Below are 25,839 nucleotides of genomic sequence, written 5' to 3' on the forward strand. Positions count from 1 at the left end.
CACTTAATTATATACATTTTACCTCTTTTATAGTTCTGTTTAAGAGACCTATTGGCCTTCTCTTCTAATTTGCATTCACCCAAATACAAGAAACCCAAATACCTTTGCCCTTAAACAGTCAGCGTGATCACAGACAAAAGACCTTTATCCTTTTGCATCAGTTAGGATTTAAAGCATGTCTACAAAGGGCAACTGTCTTATTAAAACTGCAGCTCTTCTATAGCATGCAGACGCTGGTCATAATCTTGCATTCAAAGTATTTTTTTTTCCATTCTTCTAACAATGCATATATGAATGTAACAACGGTTGAAAATTGTAAATGAAAGTAAATATACAATCTCATATGGAGTTTTTGGTGATCCACAGTGTTTCTAACTGAGAGACATTAGAGGTAGGTCCTATACAACTGTTATAGTCTCCCTCCATTTTTAATGTTTCCCTCTTTTTAAAATGTGACTGTTCTGCAACAAAAGATGTTTTTTGGTGCTAGAAATATATATTTACTTTTAACGTTAAAGCATAGGCTTTGTTGTGAAACTTGCAACACAGGATAGGAGTACTATCCTTAGGGAACCAGAGCTTTCATTGACCCATGGAGAGATGATTTCCAACCATCTGCTCTGTACCTCAAAGTATACCAGTATGTTAAAACTATGTTAATTTTTTCCTCCACTGGGAGCTCAGTGGTGCTGCATACAGAGTACAGAAAAAAGAGAGAATGGGAAGAGGTGTCAGTTAAAGAAAGCTCTTTCTTTAGAATTATAAAGGAAGCATATCTAAGATGGCCATAGTTTTTTCTTTAAACATGAGTCTTATTCATTTCATAGAAATGCCTGAAAAAAGTAGGAATCAAGTAAAAACATGTTTGTAATCAAAAAGAAAATAGAATTAGAAAAGGCACCATTTCAAAGCCAACAGGGAAGAAAACCTATAAAGTAATAAGCATAATATTAAGTTCTTTTTTCTAGTCAAGGTATTTTTTCTCAAAATAGGTTTCAAAATAAAAGCTATAAGGTTTTTTGCACTTTGTCAATATCCTGACAGTAGAAAGTACATAATTACAAATCTAGCCTTTGTATTTTTATTTCTGTACTACCAAATAAAAAAAAAAAAACAGACAAAAGGCTCATCATTGTTCAAAAACAGAGGGAATATATATTTATAATATAGAGGCCTATGCCAATTAGAATTAGGTTTTTTATGGAGAGAGTTTATTTACATTTTATATGAAAGAAATGAGAAACATGTAGACTGGCTCTTCTTGTATAATGTTTCTTTACATTTTTGCCCATTTAGAAAAGGAGCGGGTCTTTGTGTTTGTAGGCATAAGTTGCTATGTGCAGTCCAAAACAGCTTGGGAGTGTTGCAAATGCAGTAGTCAGTAAGCTCCATTTAAAAAATAGCATCAAGGTTTATAGAAAGTCATAAAACTGTTCTGTCCTTAGCTTAACTTTTTCGTACAACATATGGGTACTGTGTGTCAGACTCTCATTACCCATGAAAACGGTGATAAGAGAGTTCTCCCTTCGTATATTTCCTAGCCACTGATGCCATTTACTTAAGCATTTATAGTGCTATTCATAGACTTCTGTCAATGCTTCTGTTCATTATTGGTGACATTACTACTGTTCTGATGCATTTTGACTGGCAGTTGACACAGAGGAGGGAAAAGGTATTTTATTAAAGATAAAAGTCTAAATCATAATAGAATGTAGCAGAGGAGAAAGGTCTTTAAATTAATGGTAGCATGGGCTTAGCTTGTCTCCTTCTGTCTGCTATACTATACCTTTCTGAGAAGTGTAAAGTTTAAGGACTACACAGGAATTGGGCTCTTCCTTTTAAAGCCAATTTCCTACTTATTTATTGCTAACTTGTCTCCTATGAAAGTTCCAGTTACTATCTATACTGTTGAGAAGGTTCTAACGTGGCTTCATTGCAGGCCAAAAATCACACCTAAGGCCTAATCCTACAAGCCTCCTATTGATTATTCTGTCCCTTTCTCTGGTTTTAAGTCATAGTGATTCCAGACTTAAGTAACTGTGCTGCAACTGTTAATTCATTTCCTTCAGCCTTAACCATGGTGTCATTGCTTGTTACAGTATATAATTAAGCTCAGAAGATTACATTTCAATCAGTGTATGACAGTAAGTGTTGATTTCTCCCTCCACCCAAACTATTGCCAGTCAGGATTTAGAAAGAGGAAAAAAAAGTCTGAGTTTTTTTTTCCATTTACACATGAATAATTTTGAGTCCCTTTGAGACTGTTTGTTTGTGTGGGTAAATTTGCTTGTCTGCATAAATGTCTCCAGAATGAGTCTTCACTTGTTGCATCCTTTGACAATTGTTGCTCCCTCTTGTCTGTTCTGAAGATATTTAAGAAACGGCTTGTACATTTTAAATTATATGATTATTACCATCCATTCATACACTATTGTACTTTGATAAACTTTAATACACTACTATCTGATTCCCATTAAAAACTTGCTGAACAGTCCTAGAACGTGTATATCTTTTTGTTATATCCAGTCTAGTTTCATGTGATTTATAAATGTAGACTAGGAGAGGAACATGCACCAGTTCTGTGCTCCCAGAAGCTATGTAGGAAACTGATGTAAATAACTGGAGTGGGGGGAGAGGTAAGTGGGATGAACAGAAGTTAGTAGGTTTGCCAGGAGGCTAGCAGGTCCATGGTGGAATCAAGGGAGGGAGGTGGGTGTTGGGGGGGGGGGAGGATGATGACACCCAGTTGTTTGAGGGGGTCAGGGACTAAAAATAGCTCAATTAGAGTTGGGGGATGAGAATAGCACAGCCCTGGGGCTGGGGCTGGGGCAAGTGGCTGGGCTTTCCTAGGCCCAGGGCAGCAGTGCAAATACATGCAGGTATTCATGAGATTGAACTAATCCTTTGCTAGACCAGGTAAACCTTATCTCTAAGTTAGTGCACCTATTCTGATGAACTAATTTAGGTGCACTTTTTTATTTGGATGATTTAAACCCTCCAAATGCCTGAATGATTAAGCATTTAGATTGATTTAACCCTGGATAAGTCAAGCTAAATGTAATGCCTGTACATATCCCTAGTGCCTAATATATCATAAACAGTGGGTGCATCTACACATTCACATGCTGCTGGATGGGTTCACTCCACAGTAATTTAGACATGCAGGCATTTGGGAGCAGATTTACCTCCACCCTGCTCCCCACACCTGCAGCCTCCAGGTGGAGCTCCAGTCTCCCCCGGGTGCTAGCCCAGAGGCTGGCAAAGAGCATGGGGCTAGGAGACAGCTGTCTTCTGGCAGGGGCTTGGAGATAGCTCCACCATCAGAGTTTCCTGTGGGGGTGGGGAGCAGGTGCTGGGAGCTCCCTGCTACTGGGGCAGTGGGGCATTCTCAGCCCAGGCTCCACCATTGGAGCCTGCCCATGCAGGAGGCAAGGCCCGGGGGCAAGAAGCAATCTCCCAGCCTCCACTCTGGTCATGGAGCCAGGGCTGAGAGTTCCCTGCTGCTGAGACAGGGGGACATTGTTTTGGTCCAGGCTCCACCATCAGAGCCTGCCCCAGCAGCAGGCAGCTCCCAGGGGCAGGGAGCAATCTCCTGCCCCCTGCTGCCTGGATGACCAACACATTTGCTCCCGGTTGGCCATCTACCTGTGACTTCCTTTTTCAGTAACTGCTCCACTTAATTTGGTACCTGTTTTGCAGGTAGCAAATTAAACATGGAGTTGAGCAATTACTTGTGTAGTAAGCATCTGCACGTGTAGAAGGTGATACTTACTGCTCAGTAAAGTTGGTCTACTGCACAGTAAAGCATCTCATGTACATGCGCTCAGTATGTACAACATGTTATTAGAATACTTGCACAGAAATAACAAGTGAAATTCACTGTATAGCTTAGTATATTAAATAGACAAGTAAGCAACTTTTCTGTGTTCATTTAATTTTTGTTTTTATATTTGTCTGTAAGTACTACAGATTTAGTAATATTTGTGTGCTATACTTCTATGGCAGAGGCAGGAAATAATTTGGGCCTGTGGGCCACATAGACAGTTCTGCTGCAGACCAGTCAGCACCCTTCCCACCCCCCAACAGGCCAGAGTCCATGCGCCCTGTGGCTCCTCACCTCTAGTGGCACACAGCCCCGGCCCTGACCCTACCCCACCCCAGACTTGCCCCAGCCAGAGTGGATCAGCTGGAACTGATGCTCACAGCCCCAACCCCAGCCTTCCCTGCACCTGGTCCAGCCCACTTGCCCCTTCTGAGTAGCGACTACAGTGGTTCAGCACAGGGGAAAAGTGGCTCCTCCCCTTTGCCAATGTTGGGCCCTTCTTGTTGCAGCTGGCTGAAGCCTGCACCTGGGTTGCTCTGCTGCTGTCACCACTGCCTCCAGTCCACCCAGCAGGGCAGTGGTGACAGTGCAGACCAGCCACGCAGCAGCCTGGGTGTGGGTTCCAGGTGGCTGCAACAAGAAGGGCCCAGCAGTGGCAAAGGGGAGGGGTTGCTTTTCGTCCATGCTGAGCAGGAGCTTCTGCCTGGCCATCACTGCTCATGCTGCCACTATTCAGTGTGGGCCAGCGAGTCTGGAGCAGGCACAGGGCAGGCTGGATTGGGGCTGGACATGCGGATTCTGGCTGGTTTACTCCAAAAGGCTGAGTCCAGAGCAGGGGCAGGGCAGGCTAGGGTTGGGGCTGTGCACACAGGTCCCAACCAGTATCACGAGGCTGGGGCAGCAGTGGTGGCAGCCAGAAGGAGCAACTGGAAAGGCAGTCCAGCTGCAGAGCTGCCCCAGCCCCAACGTGTGCCCAGGGGAAGTGGGATATGCCACAGACTGGATGGTGCCTGGGTCAGGCAGGACTGAGGGACCTGCCACAGGATGGACAAAGTCCGTTTGTGCACCAGATCCCACCCATGGGCCATATTTTGCCCACCTGTTCTAGGGCAATGTATGGGAAGTCAAACCTTAGCATAAGAAGATTTTTTAGTTTTGTTTGTGTTTTTTAGTAAAATCAATACTGTTGAAAGTAACAGACGTTTTTACTGTCTCTTGTTACTAATGGATTTTGAAATGCAAACCCTTCTTATTTAAAGAATATACTTGGTAAATAATAAAGCTTTCCAAAACTCTTTTGGTCTTTTGTTTCCAGTGCTATTTGTTTTGAATACCTCAGGGCTATTTTTTTTTCTTTTTAAACAAATGATGGATATAGTTACACAAATTAGTTTAAACAGCTCAGCACTATATGCTGAGAAAAGTTTATGGAGTCACAGGAATATTATAGTAGATAACTTAAATAATGTAAAATATCTGTTTGTGTAATAGCTGGAAACTCACTTATTTGAATGTGTGACCATCAATAGTTTTGGAGGCTGACCTTGAAAATACTATATCTAGTTTAAAAAAAAAAAAAAAGAGAGAGATTATTGAAAAGAACTGTCCCTAAAACTGTGCAACAATAAGAATTTTCTTTAGAGTCTTCAGACTGCTTTAGCAAGCATGCTTGGGCAATGTAGAGACATTACTTAGAAATCCCTCTAAGTGATCAGAAATCTGTCTAAACCCATAACCATACCGAAGGTTGGTGCACATAGACCAATCTAAAATGGCAGAAGCCAATCTAAGATAGACCTGGTTCAATATGCATTCAAATCTAATCAATTTAGGTTAGACTGGTGAATTGCCCTTCTGTATTAGATCTCGTATTGATGCAAGTTAGATGGCTGTCCTCTGGCATCCCAGATATCCCTGGGCTGTGCCCCTGAACCCCATGATGTACACGCACACCAGACACTGAGCCCAAGAGAACCCTGTGCTTAAGCACAGTTCAACAGAGACTGACCCTGGCTCCTATGCACCTATTCTGGGACCTCCATGCCCCCATGCTTGGGCACAGTCCCACAAAGTCCTGCACTCTGACTCCTGCACACTACATCTCAAAGACCAGAGACAAACTCCCTGCCACCCAGACTCCAACTTACTCCCACAGCCTCCCAAGCATGAGCCAGTACAGGTGACTCACCTCTGATGGGTCAGGGTGGCAGGAGGCAGAACATTGGGACTTGGCCTGAACAGAGGCAACCTTGTGACCTCCACTTTGCTCATATGTGGATGCACTGTAATCTCTGAAAATTTTCACTGGAGAATTTAATGGGACTACTCATAAAGAGTTACTGCTCAGCACGAGTAAGAGTATTGCCATTTAACCATTAAAAATTTAATGTTATTTTTGTATTTGCTTTAATTCTCTGTTTCACAATCATGGCATTTTTTGTCTTTTTATTTTCATTCATGTGTTAATCATTCCATTTGAAAACATTCTCATTTTCAGAAGAACAACAATTGTGTGACGTAGGAGAATTTCTTTGCCATGATTATGCAACCTGTGTCTCTCAAAATTGGCTATGTGATGGAGAACCTGATTGTCCAGATGATTCAGATGAATCTTTAGATACCTGTAAGTAAACATCTCCTTGTACTTTCCTTGGAATATAACATTTATAGTTTGTATAGTGTAGCTACCAGTTTGTATTCTGGTTTTAAAAGAATTCCAAGTGAATCTTCACGGCAAAGTGAATAGGTTATATTCACTGTGTAGGTGTGAGACAAAAGCCCTGGAAGTCATTTTATAATGAACATGATCATCCAAGCATATGTTCCATGTGCTCCTACTGACCTAGTAGATTAGCTATAGAAGGCAGGGGCAAAGGCAGATGAAGTGGAAGACATTATTATTTTTTCTTTAAGAAGGAAAAATCAAATAGCACAACAGAATATCATTTTCAGAGGATCCCTGAGAACCCAAGAGAGAAAAGAAGATGGGACAGTAGAACATGAAAATGTGTAATAAGTGGGGCGGGGGGGAACTCAGCAGCATGAGAGAGAGAGAATTCAGAGAAAGCTTTAATAAAACATGTTTAATCATAATAAAAAATCTTGTTTTGTATGTGGCTAAGAGCTATGGAGACCAGAGCAGAACCCTTACAGGCTTCACCTCAGCAATCCAGACTATTGATGAGGTGATATTAAATCTTAATGTTCCCTTGTTTCCCGTATTAGGTGGAAAATGAAGGAACTTCCTAGTCTGTCCCCATGATAATCAGTCCATGTAAGAGAAGATACTGACAAAATACACGATTCCTTTTAGTGCAGTATAAAAGGCAAGAAATTTGATCTATCAAAAGTGCAGAAAGTTTCATCTGTCTGAGAAAATTCAAGGGTATAATTCTAGTTCTTAAGACAAGGACAGGGAATCAAGACATCTGGGGGCTAATTCTGACTGGCTTTGCGACATTGAACAAGTTGTTTAACCTTCCTATTTCACAATTTGTTCATCTGTAGAACAGGTATAATACTTCGTGGGTGGGTGGTTGTGTGTAGGGGTGTTAGGGGGGAGGGGCGGGAGGGATATAAGACCTCACTGAGAAATGGTTTCTGAAATGCTTCAGGATTTCCATGGGAAAAAGAAATCCATATATCTCTTAAATATTTTGAAGTCCTTCTTATAGTGTTTGTAGAACAATGTGTTCCTTTTCCAATAAACATTTTTTCATTTGAAGATACCATAGGTTCTCTGTCTGTATCTAAACATATTTCTATTACTGAGAAAATGACCATGTACAACAAAATTATGCACACAGTAATTCAGGATTGTCCAGTGAAACAGCATTATGGCCTGTCAATAACTAATTGTCTCTAGTGACAAACATCAGATAGCAGCATTGCCTCTTTCCATTTCATTCCCCTGCGGGGGGCAACTTCTCAATATGTTATTCCCAAATCACAACCAAGCAGAGGCATACTACCAAGTATCATTTGGCATTCTCAAGTAGTATGCTGAGCTTAATTTCATGAGCGTACCTATGGCTCATGCCAGTTCTGTCCTACTGTATATAAACATATATCAATCCCAACTTATTTCTGTTTCCAGTTAATAACTTGCATAACGAGGAAATTACTAGGCCAGTAGCTTTCTGTTACTGTTCCTTCTGTTAGACTAGATTCTCCAATCAGCACTATTTTTCTGAAGTGAATAGAGCCACAACAACTTAACAGCACTCAAGGATCAACCTGTGATGTTTCATTTGCATTTTAAGTGTGAAACAAAATCCTTCCTGCTTCTCTACCTGTGCCCATTGGGTATTTCAGTACAGCTGATTTGTTTTAAAGAAAAAAATATTTAGAAGATGGTGTGAGCCATTTCTAAATTCATAGCATAGATATCACAACTTAAAATGAACCATCTGAGTGTATTCTAACATATGTTTCCATAGACTATAACTGTGTATAGTATCGTAGCTCATTCTTCTGACCAAAACTTACATCTGTAAGGGATAATAAAAGCTATATAAAATATGCTATTTATTGCACCTTTTGAGACCACAGGGTACATGTGATATAGAAATTTTCCCTAGTGCACCAAAGCTAGGGACAGACACTACATATAAGCCAGTTTAAGTGATCAGAAATGGGTTTAAACCGTTAACAGAACAGATGTTCAGTGCACATAAACCAGTTTGAAAATGGCTGAAACCGGTTTGAGATCAACCTGGTTGAATGAAGTATCAGACTTAACTGATTTGGGTCAAACAGGCTTATGCAATGTCTGTCCCAGACCCCTTCCTGGTTTAAGATAAACCAGTTTCCCTGAGTATCCTGGCATGCTCTCTGGGCTGGACAGGGCTCTCTGCTCCACAGCAGTGCTGACCCCTCCCCTCTGCTCCCTTGCTGGAGCTCCAGCAGAGGCTGCAGGCACAGCAACATCTGCCTGGTTTCACTCACTTCTCAAGCAGGAAATCCCCACCTCCCTCCCTACCATTTCCCGCAGCATGGACCTCAGCCCCACGGACTTTAGGCATGTGGTATGCTAGCTAATGCCAAGAGGTGTCTGTGTGTGTGTATGTCCCCAATTTCACTGGGACAGGCAGTCCAAACAGTGACTACTTAGGGCTTTCTGAAGGTGATCAACAAGTCAGCTGGTAAGCTGTTTAAGAAGAGTTTGAACTAATGGAGAGAGGCTATTGTTTTGCTGTTGGGGTGATAAACACTGTTATCAGCTCCCTGCTGGCTTGCTTGTCTGTCAGTTTGTTGCAGCCAGTATCAGTGGCATACTGTGGGTCTCCAGTGCCTGAGGGCCAATGCTTGCATTTGTCCCCCCCCCTCCCCCCCGCCAGGGATGATGTGAGCAGGGTGTGGGGCCCTTCTCCTGTCCCATGGCACTTCTGGTGTGCTGCACTGTTAATTTTCTCATGGATGTGGGAAGAGGGGTAGCAGCCATAATTTCCAGTCAGAACAACTAAAGAAATTTACAGCCTGCTGGGCGGGCATGCAGGTAAACTACACACCAAATGCGGGAAGCACCACAGTCTTTCCACCTGGCTCTGAAGGGCCTGGCTGCCCCCTCCCCCCGGGCCATCACCCAGGGGCCATGGCCCCCTCCTGCCTCCCCCCCTACCCCTGTTGGTACAACATTGGACAGTATAAAGAAGAAGGTAGGGAGATTGAAAAGCTCTGTATGATCAACAGATGCATGCCTGCCCCCTGCCCCCCCTCACCCTTGCCTCAGTGTGCTAGCAGGGGGCTGGGTGCTGGCGACATTCCCACCCCTTGATCAGCCAGCAGGGAAAAGCCTGGGATGGTGCAGGCAAACCTCCCTAATCAAAGCATCCTGCCAGGACCTGGCCATGTCCCACCTCAGCTCAGCATTGTGCTAGGGAAGGGAGGGCTTCTCACCTGAGCCAGTGCAGGCATGTGCCTCAATTTCCTCAGTCCAGAGAGAATGTCTGTCCAGTTACAGACCAGTTCAGCCTAGCCAGGTTAGACTAACCTGTAAAGATTGAATCGCTTCAGGTTCAGGATTTGTGAATGTCTGTCCCTAACCCAAGTGACATGTGTCTGCTTAGGTATACCTGAAAACTATTTGGTTTCTTTGAATTAATTAATTAATTAATTGTAGCATCTGGCTCTACCAGAGTATACAAGCTGGCTCCTTTGTTAGCAACCACAAAGAACTAGGATTAGAGGAAAATAGAGAACAAATTATACTCTCATTTTAACACCTAATCTAATGCTCATTGAGGTGAATGGAGTTCATTTTCATTGCTTTCAGTGGGCACTAGATCAGGTCTTGCATAGCACACGCTCTATCTCACTGGCCAAGGAGTTTGATGAAGCTCTCCTGTCATTGCGTGTGCTGTTCCAAGTCTGTGCATACAGGCCCTCCATCACTAAGCTGTCAGTTTGCTACTTTCCACCAGTGCTAAATGTTCTCACAAATAGTTTAAAAAAAAGCAAAAGTGAATTTTTCTAGCACCTACACTTTTGACCTGTCATGTTATTTTAGCAGCTATTATTCTTTCTGTTCTCAGTGGAGTTGTTGCTTTTTACAGTACCAAAAAAAAAAAAAAAATCTGGTTCAGTAATTCAAAATGAATAATTTATTGAACAAATTTTTCTTCTTTTCAAGTAATGACTTGTCCAGGAAAAATGTGTAATAGTTTTGGATATAGCCATTCATTAACTAAATCATTTCTATAAGAATTTTTAATTTCTAGTTTGCTGCAAGTGGATCACAGTTGAATGAAATAAATTGTAATCATCTGAATCATGTCAGATTAAGTCCTCCAGTGGTATAGACCAGATAGCCTGATGCAGTTCTGTTTTTCAGTTGCACTATCCCAACTGAGGATATGGCCCGGTGCATGTTTTTAGGTCACTTGTAGATAAGTATATCAATTATCACAGGAGTATCAAACTCATCTGGTCCTTTGGGGCCTGCTACTCATTCAAATTAAAGCGGGATAGAAACAACCTATACAGTTGTTACACATTTTCAAGCATTAACTTGATAGGTCGTTGGCTCTCTTTATAGTTGGTTGGATATTTTTTAATGAGATAATTACTTTGCACTTGTGGCTGTTCTTTGCACATGTGGCAGGTCTAAATTTATTTCATGATTAACCTGCTAATTGTGTAACTTATGTAATGTGTAGTAGGGGTCTTTGAGGGGTGTGGAGCCAGTTTGCAGGTCTGTCAGATTGGGCCCACAAATAAACCCTGCATGCCTGAGTCAGTGTGTACACCAGCTCCAGCCACTGTGTCAAGCTGGTCTTCAGGTCTGATTTATAGACCAGCCCTGGATCCAGCACACAGGGCTGGTCCAGTGAAGGAGCTTTGTGCATTATCCACCCTGGACCAACCCTGTGCAACATCTCTGTGCCCACCCAATCTGCAGCCCATGCCCTGGAACAACCTCATGAATCTTTGACACCCCTGGCTTGGCATATAAAGACTCTGATGTGAACGCTTATAGAGTTTCTGTAATATTTACTTAAAGTTCAATATTTCCACAAAAAAAAATGTCTAGCAAATATGTTCTTAGACTGTCTTGAGTAATAATTTCCAGTTGTAACACCATTGACATTATATCATCTGCTTGAACATGTGGCAAGAGTACAAAAACCTAACAACCTTGCTCATTTCTGCTTTCAGTTTTAATATGCTTTTCCCCAGTTTTGGCCTTAGTTAAACTGAAAATATTTGTTTCACTGAGCAGCTTCTGCCTGGTTTGAGGTGGAAAATTCACCATGTGTGTCATGAAATGCCAATGGCCTGTATATCATTGTCACTTGCAGCTGCAGATGTATGTCCAGGCTGTCCCATTCTCTGGTTGGTCTCTGCCAACAATATTCATAATCATACATAATCCATGCTTTGGCAGACAAGTGCCAGTGACTTTCTGAACCTAATCCAGGCATCCTATTTTAGCCATGTGTCTTTGTTTTGTTTTTCTGTTACTCTCCCTGTACTTCTTCCCCCAAAATTGGTAAGGTCAAATAAGCTAAAAGCTGCTACTTAAGGAACTTCAGCAGTTTAATTTGCTTCATATCATACATCTTCCCCTGATTTCTGATTCCCATACTTTACCAAATGACATCATGTTTGGAAGGGAAAACACAGAGAAGTGGAACTGACATAAGCCACTTCCATATGGAACTATAGACAAGATTTTATAAAAAATATGTGGGTAAATCAGTACCTATTCCAGCACAGGCTGGTGGTGGTATTCCCTGGACATGAGGAAGAGACCTCCCTTTATTCCTGTTTTCTGTGTGAGGGAGGACTTGTATCTTTCTGTGAGAGATTAGATGCTAGTACTTGCAGTATTCTCTTAGCATCCCTTTGCAGTGTGCTTCTAGCTGCAGACTTTGCTGACCATCAGAACTGCCCCTGTCTGTAAGTACAGTTCTTATGTAATGGATATTTTATGAGAATCAGAAATATAGTATAGTAACTTTACTTTTACCCTGACAGTAAGTGATAACTCTACTGATTTTTCAACCCATTATGTTAGCAGCATCACAATTCAGGAACAAGTTCATTGTAGAATACAATGCAAAACCATTGTAGGAGGTCTGAAAAAGGAATTGTTCAGACAATCTTTCATATTTCTGTCTATCATTTTTTTTGCTTTCTTTTCTTCTTTGGCAGTAACTTAAATTTTAACTCTTAAGTGATACTTGAATATCCTTATTAGAGCACAACCAGTCCTGTTGACTTTATTGGGGACAGGCTGGTCCAGGTGAACTAGGATGTAATAACCTCAGGATAGGTACAGATGCTACACTTATTGTGTGTTAAGCATGCAGAAAGTACTTTCCAGCTGTAACAGAACAGATGTTCACAGCACATAAAGCACTTTAAAAATGGCAGATCCTGCTCTAACTTAATACTGGATGAATGCAGTAGCAGACGGAAGCACTTTAGGTTAGAGTGCTTTATCAAACATCTGTATTACATCCCATCCGGAGTCAAGGTAGGTTGCATTCCTCTAGCATCCCAGGGCCCCTTGCTGGACAGCTTGTTAGCCTCAGCTGATGCTCATTTCCTCTGAGTGAGCCCCTGGGCTGTCACACAGAGGAGATAGAAAAGGTTTCATGGTCAGGTGAGGATGAGGGAAGGGAGCCCCCATACCATGCAGACCCCTCCCCCCCCTCCTGTCCCCGCGGTTGCTGGGTCAGGTCTTGGGGGAGGGGAGGCAGGCCTAGTCTGTGTGGCGGGGGGGGCTCCCCACCCCCTGGGCCAGGCAGTCTCTTGCTGCAGCTGCTGGTTGCAGCTGTCAAAAAGCTGAGTGTTGGGAGGGGAGGGAGCCCCCCTGCCACACAGACCTGGCCTGGTCCCACCAAGACCCAACCCAGCAATCTGCAGGGGGGAAAGTTGGGGTTTGCAGGAGGGCTTGATTTCCTGCCCCCCAACACCAACCTCTTGACAGCTGCAGCCAGCATTTGCAGCACCAGCTGGTTTTTGGCCATGCCAGAAACTGGGAATTGGAAAGGGATTCTCCTTGCTGCACCCCTACCCCACAGATCCCAGATTGCTGGGGCAGGTCTTGATGCAGGGGGGCAACCTGGGTCCACATGGCAGAGAGGTTCCCTCCCCGCTTCCCACCCCCCCCCCCAGCCCCTGCTTTCAGTTGCCAGCTGGTGGGGAGGTGGGGCTTGATCAAGGGGCTGCTCTAGCAGCTTACCGGGAGGTATTCAGGAACACCCCCACCTGCTGGCCTTGGCTTGTGTGGACAGGCTCTGATCCCTGCCTGCCTCTATAGAAATCATCTATAGATTTGGTGGACCCTAGCACTGGAATTCATAGAACTTAAACATATATTAGAGAAAGAATAATGCTTTAACTAGGATCTTAAATGAATACTAACTCAATTTGAGAGAAGGAAAGAGGCAAGAACTGGAATGAACTAATTTTGAAGTTTTATTCACACCTACTTCACTAAATTAGCCCTTTCAGTACTTCTTTTGTTGGATGCTAATTATGTGTGATTAGTAGTTTCACGATGCTTAAAGAAATGGTATCATACTTAAGTTGTGGTTCTTTTTCTGAGCTAAAGGTAAGAAGCTATTTGAGTAACAAAGCACTGCTGAGGTCCTAGACAGCAAAAGTTGGGTTATAGAAGCTTATAAGGCTTTGTCTACATTACAGAATTCTACGCTGTGTTCAGTCAGGGTATGAAAAGTTTGTACTCTATAGCTGTTGTAGCGCTGCCAGAATAAACTCCAGTTGTGTATGCAGCTCTGCCAATAGGAATCTGCTTCTGGAAGAGTTGCTGCCATTATGGAGCTGATGTAATTTGGCAACAGGGGAAAAAAACAGAAAAAAACTCCTTGTGCTAACGAACTTGAATCTCTAGTAGGCCTGGCTGCTATTGTTTTATAACCAGAAGTAAAGTGGCTGCATCCCTGTAGAACACATTGGGTGCCTGTACATGAGCGTGAAGCCTGCTCCGACATTGTAATTACAGCGCATTGAAGCAGACTGGATTAAATGATTCTGCTGGAGAATAAGTACTGTGCCCCAGCAGCCTCCCTTGTCTCATGTATTGGCATCCCCATGATTCAAAATAGTGGCAGGGGCTTTTGAACTAAAGCATGTGTGAAAGTGCCCATTAGGCTTTGGCTTAGGCCACTTAGAAGTATAAGTCCTATAAAATCAGTGAGGTTTTGACTTGATTAATCACTTGGGGTAGAATTTTCAGTTGTACCAGAAAATCAGTAAATATCTTGTGGTTCTACTTTAAGATGAGATGCCTTCAGTGGTACCATCTGATAAATGGAAAAAAACATTGGACTTGCAAGTTGGGGAAACCTTTATCATTTCTTTCCTTAGTTTCTTTGTGCAGTTTAACTACTCTTGAGAACAAGATCATGACTTTAAGAACTGTTGTGATTTCACTTTAGCAACTTACTTGAACATATGCATTACTTTAAGCACATAGGTAGTCCTGCTGGCTTCCAACAGACATGATTAAAATTTAAGAATATCTTTAGTCCTTTTGGTTGTCTTAGTACAATATTTAAATAATTATTATGACTCTTGTAAGAAAAAGCAACCACAGCGGGAGGACAAATATTAATGTTTAAGCTTTGGAATACCACTGAACTGTGATGTAATGATGCTTTCAGTTTTACAAATAAATTAATGTAGGCTTGTCAGTCTTTAATGGTTCCTTATACACTATTTCAAGAAAGAGATTTCTTAGAGTGATGACTTTTATTGGACCTGCTATGTAGTTGAGATAAAGTTCGTCAAGCTTTCGAATGCAAGCTGAGGAAGTATGCTATTCCTCAGAAGAAGAGTGTCTTGCATTCAAAAGCTTGTCTAACTTTATCCCAACTACATAGCTGGTGCAATAAAAGGTATCACCCTAAGAAATCCTTGCCCCTCTCATCATTTCTGAACTATCACATCTGCAACATCACTCATGCTACCATTGCAAGGAAACACTTTTGACAGAATAGGACAGGTATTTTGAGGAGAAAAGAACTTCCTTAAGTTCTGATCCTGATACAATCTTCAGAAAGAAAATATACTTCACTTTTTGAGCTCTAGCAGCCGCTTTCATCAGGAGACAATGGAGGATGACTGTTACCAATCATCAAATACACAAATATGAAATGGAGAACAACTGTCTAGGCTGCAGTACTATATAAATGGATCTGGGAGCTAACAGTGTGACAGCTAAATCCAAATAAAGTGTAGCAATAGTTGTCCAAAAAGAAGGGATCCCCCCTGCCCCCTCCCCCGGGCAAAAAAACTCCAACTAAACAACCTAATAGAATATTGAATGTACAAAAAACAATACAAGAGAAGTGATTCTTCCACTCCTGGAGTACTGTGTCCAGGTCAGGGCACTAAACTTCAAGAAAGATTCAGGAAAATTGGAAAAAGTCCAGAGAAGAGCAACAAAAATGATCAGAGGTCTAGAAACCATATAAGAATAAATTGAAAGAACTAAGATTATTTAGTCTGGAGAAGAGAAAACTGAAGGGTGATCATGTTAAAGCCTTCAAATACTGTTAGGCAAAGGGTAGTTATGAAGAAGATAGCAATCAATTGATCTCTGCAACTATTAGGGCCCAGGCTAGAAGTAATTGTTTTAAATTGAAACAAGGGAGATTTAGGTTAGATGTAAAGAAGAAATTTCTAATCCCGGCAGTGGGTAGGCATTGTAACAGATTACCTAGAGAAGTTGTAGAATATCTGTTATCCTTGCCTAGCCTGCAAAGCCTTCAAATATTTGTTGGGACGGTTTAGACAGAGATAAACCTGCCTTGGGCAGGTGTTTGGACTAAACAACCTCTTAGGGCTGAAAAGGACCTTATCTTTCTTGTTTAGAAAAGAGTCTTGTCAACTAAGGCCTCTGCTTTTGCAGTATTGTACTTCCCTCTTGTAATGCTTTGTCCTTTTTTGGTACAGGTTCCCCTTCCTACCTATTTTCCCCTCAAGATTAACATTGTCTTGATTTGTAACTTTCTTGCCAAGGCTTCAGTTTCCTACGGCTGACAATTCTCAGCTAACAGAATGTAAGCAGAGCTGCAGCATTAAGTCTTGTTCACCTCAGCCTTTCAGAGAAAGGTCATTCTGCCAATATAAGACTGTTCTGCTTCCCAACACAAGCTTAAAGCAAACAACACAGAAAGGATTTAAGAAGAAAAAAGCTATTCACATTTAGATCTAAACTTTTTGAAAATGATTATCTGCCACTCTAAGGATCACTCCTCTCTGTTCTCACGGCTTGTAGCAACTAGCTTAATGGTATGCGGGGGGGGGGGGGAGAAGAAACTGTTTCTGTAGTTAATGTTCTATTTTAGACATTTCTGGCTATGCATCCTAGTTTGCTATTCTGTAGCTCATGCAGTTTTACCTCCTTCTCTATCATACTGAAAATCATAGTTTGCTTTATGACTGTAGATCAGGGGTGGACAAACTTTGGCCAGACTGGAGCTTATGACTTGGTCATGGTTGCAGGCAGGAAGTCTTCATCACCCATTTCCCTTACCCTGAGTGGCCAGTTGCCTGCACTCACTTTGCTCTGCCACATCTATGCTTCCCTTACTGCAGATTCCCAACCCCTTTTCAGCGAGAGAAGTGCAGACGCAGCAGGCTTCCAGCACGGGAGTGCTGTAGAGGGGCCTGGTAACATGGCTCAGCTCTGCGCCACCAATCCCCTGGGCCAGATGGGACCTCCTCAGGTCAGATCTAACCCGCAGGATGCATCTAGATGACTCCTGCTGCAGGGTATTCTAAGCAATTTTAGGAAAATTTTGCATGGGACCAAATCCAACAGCAGACCAGGAAGAAAGGAGAGGGAGTTTGAATCTTCCAAGTTTTAGCTGTGAGAGCCAGTGCAAACTAGATCATCCCCAGAAGCTGCAGCAAGCCATTCCCTTGTTTTGATACTCCTACAGGATTTAAATATTCAGAAGGTCTCTTCAGCCAGTACAGACTGTCCTACATTCTTTTCCTTCTTCTGCCCTACCCTAGCTCTGCTCCACTTTCAGTGCTGAATTGGCAAAATGCTCTGGATGGAAATATCCACTAAAACTAGGGAAGATTTTAGATTCTACACTTGCCTTGAGGCATAGCTGGTATAGGTTAGCCCCAAATCAGTCAAACCCCATGGCAAATCCAAATGTATTGGTGATAACTTACTGTTTTGTTCTTGTATAAGATTGACGATGGGATAGCTTGTTTTCTGAGATACAGCCATATTCTCCAAGCACTGAAATATGTTCAGTAGAACTCTGTTTCTGTCTTATATTTTGTTTCTTTGTCTGTATGTGGGTTTTTTTCTGGAGGCTTTGTACATTTTAATCCATATTTTATGTGGCTCTCTCATGAACCTGGCCACTAATGCAATGCCAAATCTTGCCATTGTTTAGTAATAGCAAATGATGCTGACAGCAGGATTTCAAGTATGATGTCAGAATCTGACTTGCAGGCAAGACTATAGTAAGTGGTCACAAAGATAGCCAACATGTTGAAAGTAATTACTAGTAATGTCATGGTACACTGACCTTCTACTATAAGTGTCACCTAATCTGCCAACCAAGTAACAGTAGAATATACATTCTAATTTCTGCAGTGAACACAGAGATGTGGCTGCATGGAGCTAGTTGTAGAACGAGGCTTAAATCTGCCCATGTGACAGCCTCAAAAATGTAACTATAATTTTTGTTTGTTTGTTTTCTGGTTGTAGTTGGTCTGAAGCTGTCACATCATCTGTTACTACTGGAGGAGACTGAATTTTATGCTGTCAGCATTTGTTTTGCACTGTGGAGCAATTTAAATTTTGGAAATAAAAAATTTAATCTTTCACAAATGACCTTTTTGTCCTGAATGAAAGAAGGTGACAAGAAAGCTGTGTTCAAGCAGCAGGATTAATTCTAAGGATAGGGAAATCTCACTGCTTCCACAATAAAATCTTATATTTAAAAGCAGACTAGGGAGATGAGAATTTAGTCTTCAATTTTTTTTCCCCTTCTCATATGTATCATGCTAGTTACTTTTTCTTTTCTTTTTTTTTCTCCTTTTTTGTAATAGGTGCTTTTGTTTAAAACAAAAGTCTCAGTGTATAAACACAACTTCAATGGATGTTTAGCAAGACAGATCCATACATAAATGCTCTTCTGTATATTTTGCACTGTATCTTTAGCTAGAGGGGGAGTGTTTGTAAAATGTAATAGATACCTATACATCCATTTCGCATTTATTAATATTTTGTTTAGCATATAACTGCTAAATGCAGTCCACTTTCGACCCAAGTGACTCTGAGCATGTCTACACATGTGCTTTAATGCACCGCAAATTATTTTACTGCACATTAAAGCATTGTATAAAAAAAGCGACATTATGCTAATACACAGTAAAATAGTCTACTACTCATTAAGCGTCACTAAAAAAGTGTGCTAATGCACATTAATTTAGTATCTTACATTGGAGGTAGTAAATTTTAATGCACATTAGGAAAGGTGTGTTAATGCATGTGTAGACACATCCTCTGTAAACCTTCAAAAGCTGGTTAGGAACTTTGCATAGGATTTAAGCCATGCTCGTTCAATCATTTACCTGCATTAGTTAGATTTTTTTTTCTTCTGAAATGCATTTATCATGCTTCTTGGCAGAAACCTATTTAGAAGTGGTATCCTTTCATCAGGTTGGCATAATTATCATTTACTAATAATCACAACTCACCCCTGGATGACATACAATAATAGGCATATGCCCCACTTGGGTAGAATGATTTCCTAAAAAGGTGAGTGGCTACATTTTATTATTCTATCTTTTAGAATCTCATTGGCATAACAACACAACATGAACTTTGGGTAAAATTCCCCATTATACCAGATAAATCAATAGGTAATTTCTATTTAAGATTTAAAAGTTTAAGCATATGATTTCTGCTGGCGCTTCTACATGGCAAAAATTTTGCCCACCATGTTTTGAGGTGATCTTTGTAGTGTATGGCAAAACTTAATGTATTTGTATTTGTGAGAAAGATAAGAGATGCATGGAGGTGATTACATTTACCATGACAGTGTAGCTGCTCAGTACCACCATAACAGTCAAGATTTGTGTAGCTATAGTTCATGTGGCTCATCAGGTGCATGTTTTCCTTGTAATTCATCAAGCCTTGAGAGAAAAATGTGCAGCTACAAATCTGGCAGGTAATATATGAATTGAAGCATATTTTTTTCAAGAACAGCAAAATATGACCATGGGGGATACTGGCTTTCCTTCTCTTCTTTTTCTTTTTCTTCTTTTTTTTTTTTTTTCTTTACTTGGGCTGATTTGTTGTGTGCATGGGATTTTCTACAAGTTTGTGGGGAAGGCTGTAACTGAAACAAATGCTGACATCAGTGTTGTGTTGCTTAAAAACTGTGCAAACACTTATCTACAATATGAAGGTAGAAAGGGACCTTTTGAAAAATGGTGTCCAATGCCAAGATGTCAGAAACAATTAAGTGACTTTATCGATTAATTGCTTGTAAAATTGCTTTTTGCATTGAAGCAGCTTTAAAGTTATATATACATAAAAACAAAACAAAACCCAATATTTGCTCATATCACCTAAAAATGAGAAGATCAATCTTTTGGAGAACTTATGAAAGCAATTCATACCTAGCCTGAGACTTTGTTGTCAAGCTTTTAGCCCAGAACAGTTTTAGTTTCAGCTGCAAATCATCAGGAACAAGATTTGTGATAGAAAAGTTGACACAGTCTTAAAAACAATGGTACTGCTGGACACTAGGTATATCTTTACACATGCTGTGGGGTGTGTAGGGGGGTATTTTAATTACAGTGTTTCTTGGGAGCCATTCTAATTAAAGCACCCATGGCATCTTAAGTGTTTATCTTTCCACCCTTCAAAATGGTGGTAGGGGTGTTTTTAATTAAAGCTTGCTCAGTGAGCTGTAGTTAAAGCGCCCAATGCCATTTTGAAATGTGGGGGCGCTGAGTACCCGTGACGCTGAGGCAGCTGCAGTTTTCCAATTAGAACATGTTGGAGCAGGCATTGGACATGTATACAAGTGCCTTAGAAGTGTACAAGGGTTCTTCCAGCCTTCATCCACATCTCCAATCATAGCCTCACTTTCAGATCACACTCATATATTCTGAAAGATACAAAGGAAACTTACAGTTGGCTAGCAGCCTGGCTTCCTGCCCACCTAACCTCTTCTCTATTTTGCTAATCCCAAATCCTTTGCCATTTCTTTCACTGAAAAGGGTTTGCATGAGCTCTTTATTGTTGGAGATTTGTAGAGGGCTGCATATGAATAAGGCAGCTATTGGTGATGTCACAGCAAGAGGTGTTTCCTCATTACTTCACATTTTGTGGACCTCCTGAGGTTGTATGAGGGAAGCTAGTCTCTTGCAGAAATCAATGGGGCACAGAGGTAGGCCTCCATAATTGATTGTGTTTCTGGAGACCCTGAAGAAACTAATTGTGAGCAAGTACGACTTTCCACAAGCATTTTAGGCTTATGAGGAGTTTGCTGTGTTACCAGATTTGCCTGTCACTTTAGGGTGTGCTCCTTTTATTAGGGGTACATTTCTGGGGGGGGCTCTGTATTTCTATCAATGTGCTGCTTGTGTTACTTGTGTTTCTATATGGAGCTGTATCTCTCTCCCTTCTGCAAGTCCTCACCCACAATGGAGCTATGTTGCAGGACTCAGTTTCAATGGGGCTGGGTTCCTCCAAGCACCCAATCAGTCAAACACACACACACCCACCCACCCACCCAACAACAGGACACACCTGAGCCAGGCCGAGTTATTTAGCATTGACAAGCTAACACCTTCATATGCCTTGAACTCAGTTCATCAGGGTTAACAGAGCACATCTGAGTGAGGCCAGGCCATTCAGCATTGATAGGCTGACACCCTCATCTGCCTTGAATTCAGTTCATCCCTTATTTCAGTAGAACAATAATAAATGCAGTTGGATGCGCATACATGCATGCTAACAAGGTCCATCTGAGCAGGCTGGACTTTCAGCTGATACCCTCATGCGCCTCAAAACTCAGCACGTCCCCAATCTCTTGTCACAATGGTCCTAGTAGTAAGCCCCTTGATGAGCAGACCCCCCTGTGGTTTTGGGCATTAAAGGGATCTTTAGCTTAGGGAAAAGAAGCATTGCTGCAGAGCAAGTGGGGAGGTCAAGGGGAGGAAAGAGTAGGTGAGGTTCAGAGAGAAAGTATAGCAACCAGCTTGACCATAAAAGTTATTTATTGCCAGGTATATGAACTTATGATGATACCATAAGCTACAATAATAACCATACAAGAGAAAGACAAATAAACAGTTACAATATTACATAGTTTCAGTTAGTTTTTTGGAGAAGTTTAGCTTGCACTTGATTAGCAAAAGTCAGGTTTAGAAAGCTGTGCCTGGGGTAAGAGAATAAAAGTCAGGTTCCTGGAGTCAATGAGAGAGAGAGAGAGAGTTGGGGTCTCAACACTCAGTGAAGCTTGAACCAGTGGAGATTCCCAGGCATTGTTGGAGCTGGCAGACAGGCAGAGCTCTGAGCAGGACCAGTGGAGGGGTTCCAGGCAGAAAAGGAGTGGGACTGGTGCAGCTTTGGATCCAAGCACCAGAACAGGAACTTGAGCTTGGGTAGGAGTTTTCATAGAGAACTAACAATGGCTCAAGGGTGAACACTAGGTTTGTTTAGGAGTAAACAGTGGCTCATCTTGTGGATAATAAGAACTGATCACTCCTGGCTATGAGTGGCATTACTCTGAGGGAGCTCACAGTACAGAAAGGCAGATTCAGTTTTTTGGATACCAACAGAGGAGTCATTACTAGAATTGGTCTGATAAATGCTGAGCTGGTTGTGTGTAGATGTGGGTTGATTAGCATTAGGAGCAAGGATTCCCCATCATGCAGTGCTCCTCTGCTTTTCCGATCCCAGAATTCAGTGCGGTCCTTGCCTTGGAATTTCTGTTCTCCATTCTGAATGCTAATGAAGGTGCATGCCTGTCCATCTCCCATTTAAATGAGTTGTCATCTGGTTCCATCTCAAATGCAAATGAGACCAGGAGAATTGCTTCTCTCTTATCACTCTTGTCTGGAGGGTTTTAGGTACGTCTCCCACTGCATCTTCCTTGTCTTTTGTAAGTCCTTCATCTAATCAGTTCTTGTTCAGCCAGAGACAGGAAAGGGGAGAGTTCTTTGCAAGTCAAACAGGCTGTGGACTGTGCCAGGGTTCCCCAAGAACACAGAGCTGACAGGTAACAGCTGACGCCTACTTTCTTGGGAGCATTGGGAGCTTTTAGGGAACCTACCATGCAGCATTTCCACTGCATGCTTCAAGGGCTTTATTTGTCAGCAATATGAAACAGTCACTCAGTAAAAATAGACAAGATCCTCAGCCTCTTAAACATTTCTAAATTGATTGGCATGATGTCAAGTCAACTGTGTCCTTTAGTTTTGACTTGCCCAACCATTCCAGTGATGGCACTGGAGGGGAGATTTTTCTTCTATCATGTCCATAACTACAACATCTCAGCTCTAAGATCTAGTTCTTCTCCATTTCACACGCTTGACAACAACATGCAAGGGGCTCATGTTCCCTTGCTACTTCTTGCCTGAGCCTGGGGATACTCACCCTTAACAAGTGGCCAGCATCCCATTCCCCAGGATCCAGAAGAGAGCACTTACCAACCTATCACCCACCCCATTACTGGAAGAGACTCTACCTTCCTGGGTAACCAAGATGCAAGTAAAAGGAGAACCACCAGATGGATCTGACACTATCACTGTTACTTAAACAGCAACTTCAATTAGGGTGACTATGAGAAATGTTGGGAACAAGAAATGTGTGCAGGGTTGAAAGAATCAAGGTATAATGACTATGGATTAGTCAGTTAATGTAAAAAAAATGTATGGTATTGAGAGAAACTTTCTGAGGTCAAAGTATTAGTCTGGACTGTTTAGGAGTGTGTAGGAGAGTGAGGAATCTTGTGGAGAGGGTATGTCCCATGTACCATTATTTTTAGGCAGAAGTACCTTATACAAAGTTTGACATTCCTCATATATTCTCTTGTCTATCTTTACTTTAACATTACCTCTATCTAGTTTAACCTGCACTTTTCCATTTGGCTCTTAAGGGCGTGTGTAGATTAAATGAGGGGCATGTGTGCACAACACTTTAAAGCAGGTTAAATGCTTTTGCATTGCGTTAATGGCATTGGTGTTTGCACGTGTTGGCTGCGTATTGCCTATTAATTCCAGCCACTGTAGCACATTCGGTGGCATAATGCTCTTTAAATGACTTTGTGGCACAGCAAACTAAAACACCTTTGAGGAGTTTGTTTGCTGCCCTACAGCTGTGGAACAAAGCACCAGGCTCCATGTGGCTCAGGGGCTATGCAAGGCAGTCTGGCAGCAGCCCGGGAAGGCAGGCTTCACCAAAGAGGGGAAAAAACCTGAAAAAGCGGTGAGCCTAACCCTTTTAATTTTTTTTTTTTTCCTCCTGGAGCCTGCCTGTCTGCCTGCATGAGCTGTGTGGGGACCCAGTCCTTCCCTCTGCAGCTGCGGTGCCCCCTGGGACCGCCTGAGCCCAGTGCCTGTGGCTGGGTGCCACCTGGGGGGCCCACTGCTGCAGCAGAGGGAAGAACCAGGCCTTCCTCCTTTCCCCACAGCTGAGGGAACTCTCCACCCACCGGCAGCTCATCCTCCCCTCCCCGCCGCCGGAGAGGCAGCTAAGACACAGGTGTACATGACACGGGGGTTTACTTCACCCTAATGCTATATAATTAGATAACATTGGTAAAGTCTGTTATACTTTATTGGTACAAACAGCCTGGTTCCTATTCCCTTCAGCCTGGAAAACACTAAACCTAGCCCATTCCCCAAACTCAGCAGCACCTGGTTTTGGGGAACAGGCAGGGAGAAGTTGCTGAATTTCTCAGTCTACCCCAGTCTAGACAAGGAGGGGAGCATACCAGTGTTCTTTCTTATAAGCAAGAATCCTGGTTTTCTTTGATTTAAAAAAAAAACCAAACAAAACAAAACCCAATTTTTGAATTAAATAAAAACCCCAAATCCACATTTTTCCATGATTAAAATAGAACAACACTAATAGATATCTAGATATCTATTACTGGTCTTTTTCATTTTAATCATGGAAAAATGTGGATTTGGGGTTCCTTTTTCAATTTGAAAATTGGGGGGGGGAGAGGGAGGGTTATTGAAGAAAACCAGGATCTCTACTTATAAGAGACTTTCTGTCACAAGGGAGATCATCCGGATTGAAACCTGGAGGATCTTTCTCATGGAGGGGGTGTTCTTCCCTAGGAGAAATGGAATGAATGCTTGCATGCTTCTAGCTTCTACTGGGCAGCAGCATTTTTTTTCCCAGTACAGGTTTCCCTTGATCAACTACAACCCCTTAATGTGGGTGCTGTACATGTGAATTCGCTCTTACGCAATGACCGTTTTTGTACCCCAAATTTGTTATATGTGAGAGAAATTCACTCCTGTGTGATCAGCATAGGTGCCCACCCCAAGCAGTTAAGTCTGTGGGGGGAGGGGAAAGGGCTGTGGGGCTGGGGCCAGCAAGAGGCAGGGCTCCGCTTTTCCCCACTCACCCCAGCTCCTGGGCTGCACTGTACCATGGTACAGGCAGGTGGTGTCAGCTTCTCCCAGGTATGCTGCAGCAGGAGCTGGGATGACTGGGAACAAGCAGAGCCCTGGTGGGGTTCAGGGCATAGTGTAGCCCAGCGGCTGCAGGCAGCTGGCATCGGATGCTCCTGGGCACACTGAAGCAGGGCCTGGGGTGAGTGGGGAGAAGTGGAGGCCCATGGCTGCAGCAGGGAGCAAAAAGGAGGGAACTGCAAGTGGGTGAAGAGTGGTGGAGTGGGACACGGCTCTTGTTGGTCCACTCACTCTGGGAGGGATGTGGGCTGGGAGGCTGTGCTGGGCGTTTCCTGGGGGGTGCGTGCCCTTGGATCTGTGCTCAGGATGTGAGCAGGCTGCCGCTGCAGGCTGGGGCCAGAGGCAGCACCAGGCTCTTCCAATCATGCGGCAGTGGCACTGGAAGGGCAGGTTGGGGTGGCTTTTTGTAAACTTTGGGGTGGCAGTAGTCCCACTCCCAACACCACCTCCTGCCCCAAGCTCCGGGAAAAGACCAGTGCTGGCTCCGGCCCCAGCCGACCATGGCAACCTGCTGTCACACCATGCACAGATCCAGGGGCACGTGACCCCCTGGGAAGAGCCCAGTGCAGCACCCCAGCTCCTCCCAGGTTGCGCATAGCAGCAAGAGCCATGGCCCCATGTCCCGCACCCACTTACAGTTCCTTCTGCTTTGCTCCCTGCTGCAGCCCCGGGATCGGCCAACGGGCTGCTCCACACCACTTCCCCTACTCCTTCCCTGGTCCCAACCTTCCTCCCTCCCTCACTGCCATGGATACTTATCCCTATTTCTTACATTATAAACTGGGTTCCCTTTATGTGAATTCAGTTTATGTGCAGTTTTCTGGGAACACATGTACTGCATA

At 42.8% G+C, this 25,839-nt stretch overlaps 1 protein-coding gene across 5 annotated transcripts in view; it reads left to right on the forward strand.

Annotated features, from left to right (window-relative positions):
• LRP1B (LDL receptor related protein 1B) overlaps positions 1-25,839 on the forward strand; it is a 1,609,743-nt gene that overhangs the window by 283,974 nt on the left and 1,299,930 nt on the right. For 4 of the 5 annotated variants that reach the window (XM_019480601.2, XM_059727405.1, XM_059727406.1 and 1 more), the window contains exon 2: positions 6,321-6,446. The exons of the other annotated variant lie outside the window; for it this stretch is intronic. In XM_019480601.2, coding sequence (XP_019336146.2) covers positions 6,321-6,446 — 126 coding nt within the window. The remainder of the gene's footprint in view (positions 1-6,320; positions 6,447-25,839) is intronic. 5 annotated transcript variants of the gene reach the window in all.

This window comes from Alligator mississippiensis, chromosome 4, assembly GCF_030867095.1.
Source record: "Alligator mississippiensis isolate rAllMis1 chromosome 4, rAllMis1, whole genome shotgun sequence".
Lineage (NCBI taxonomy): Eukaryota > Metazoa > Chordata > Crocodylia > Alligatoridae > Alligator > Alligator mississippiensis.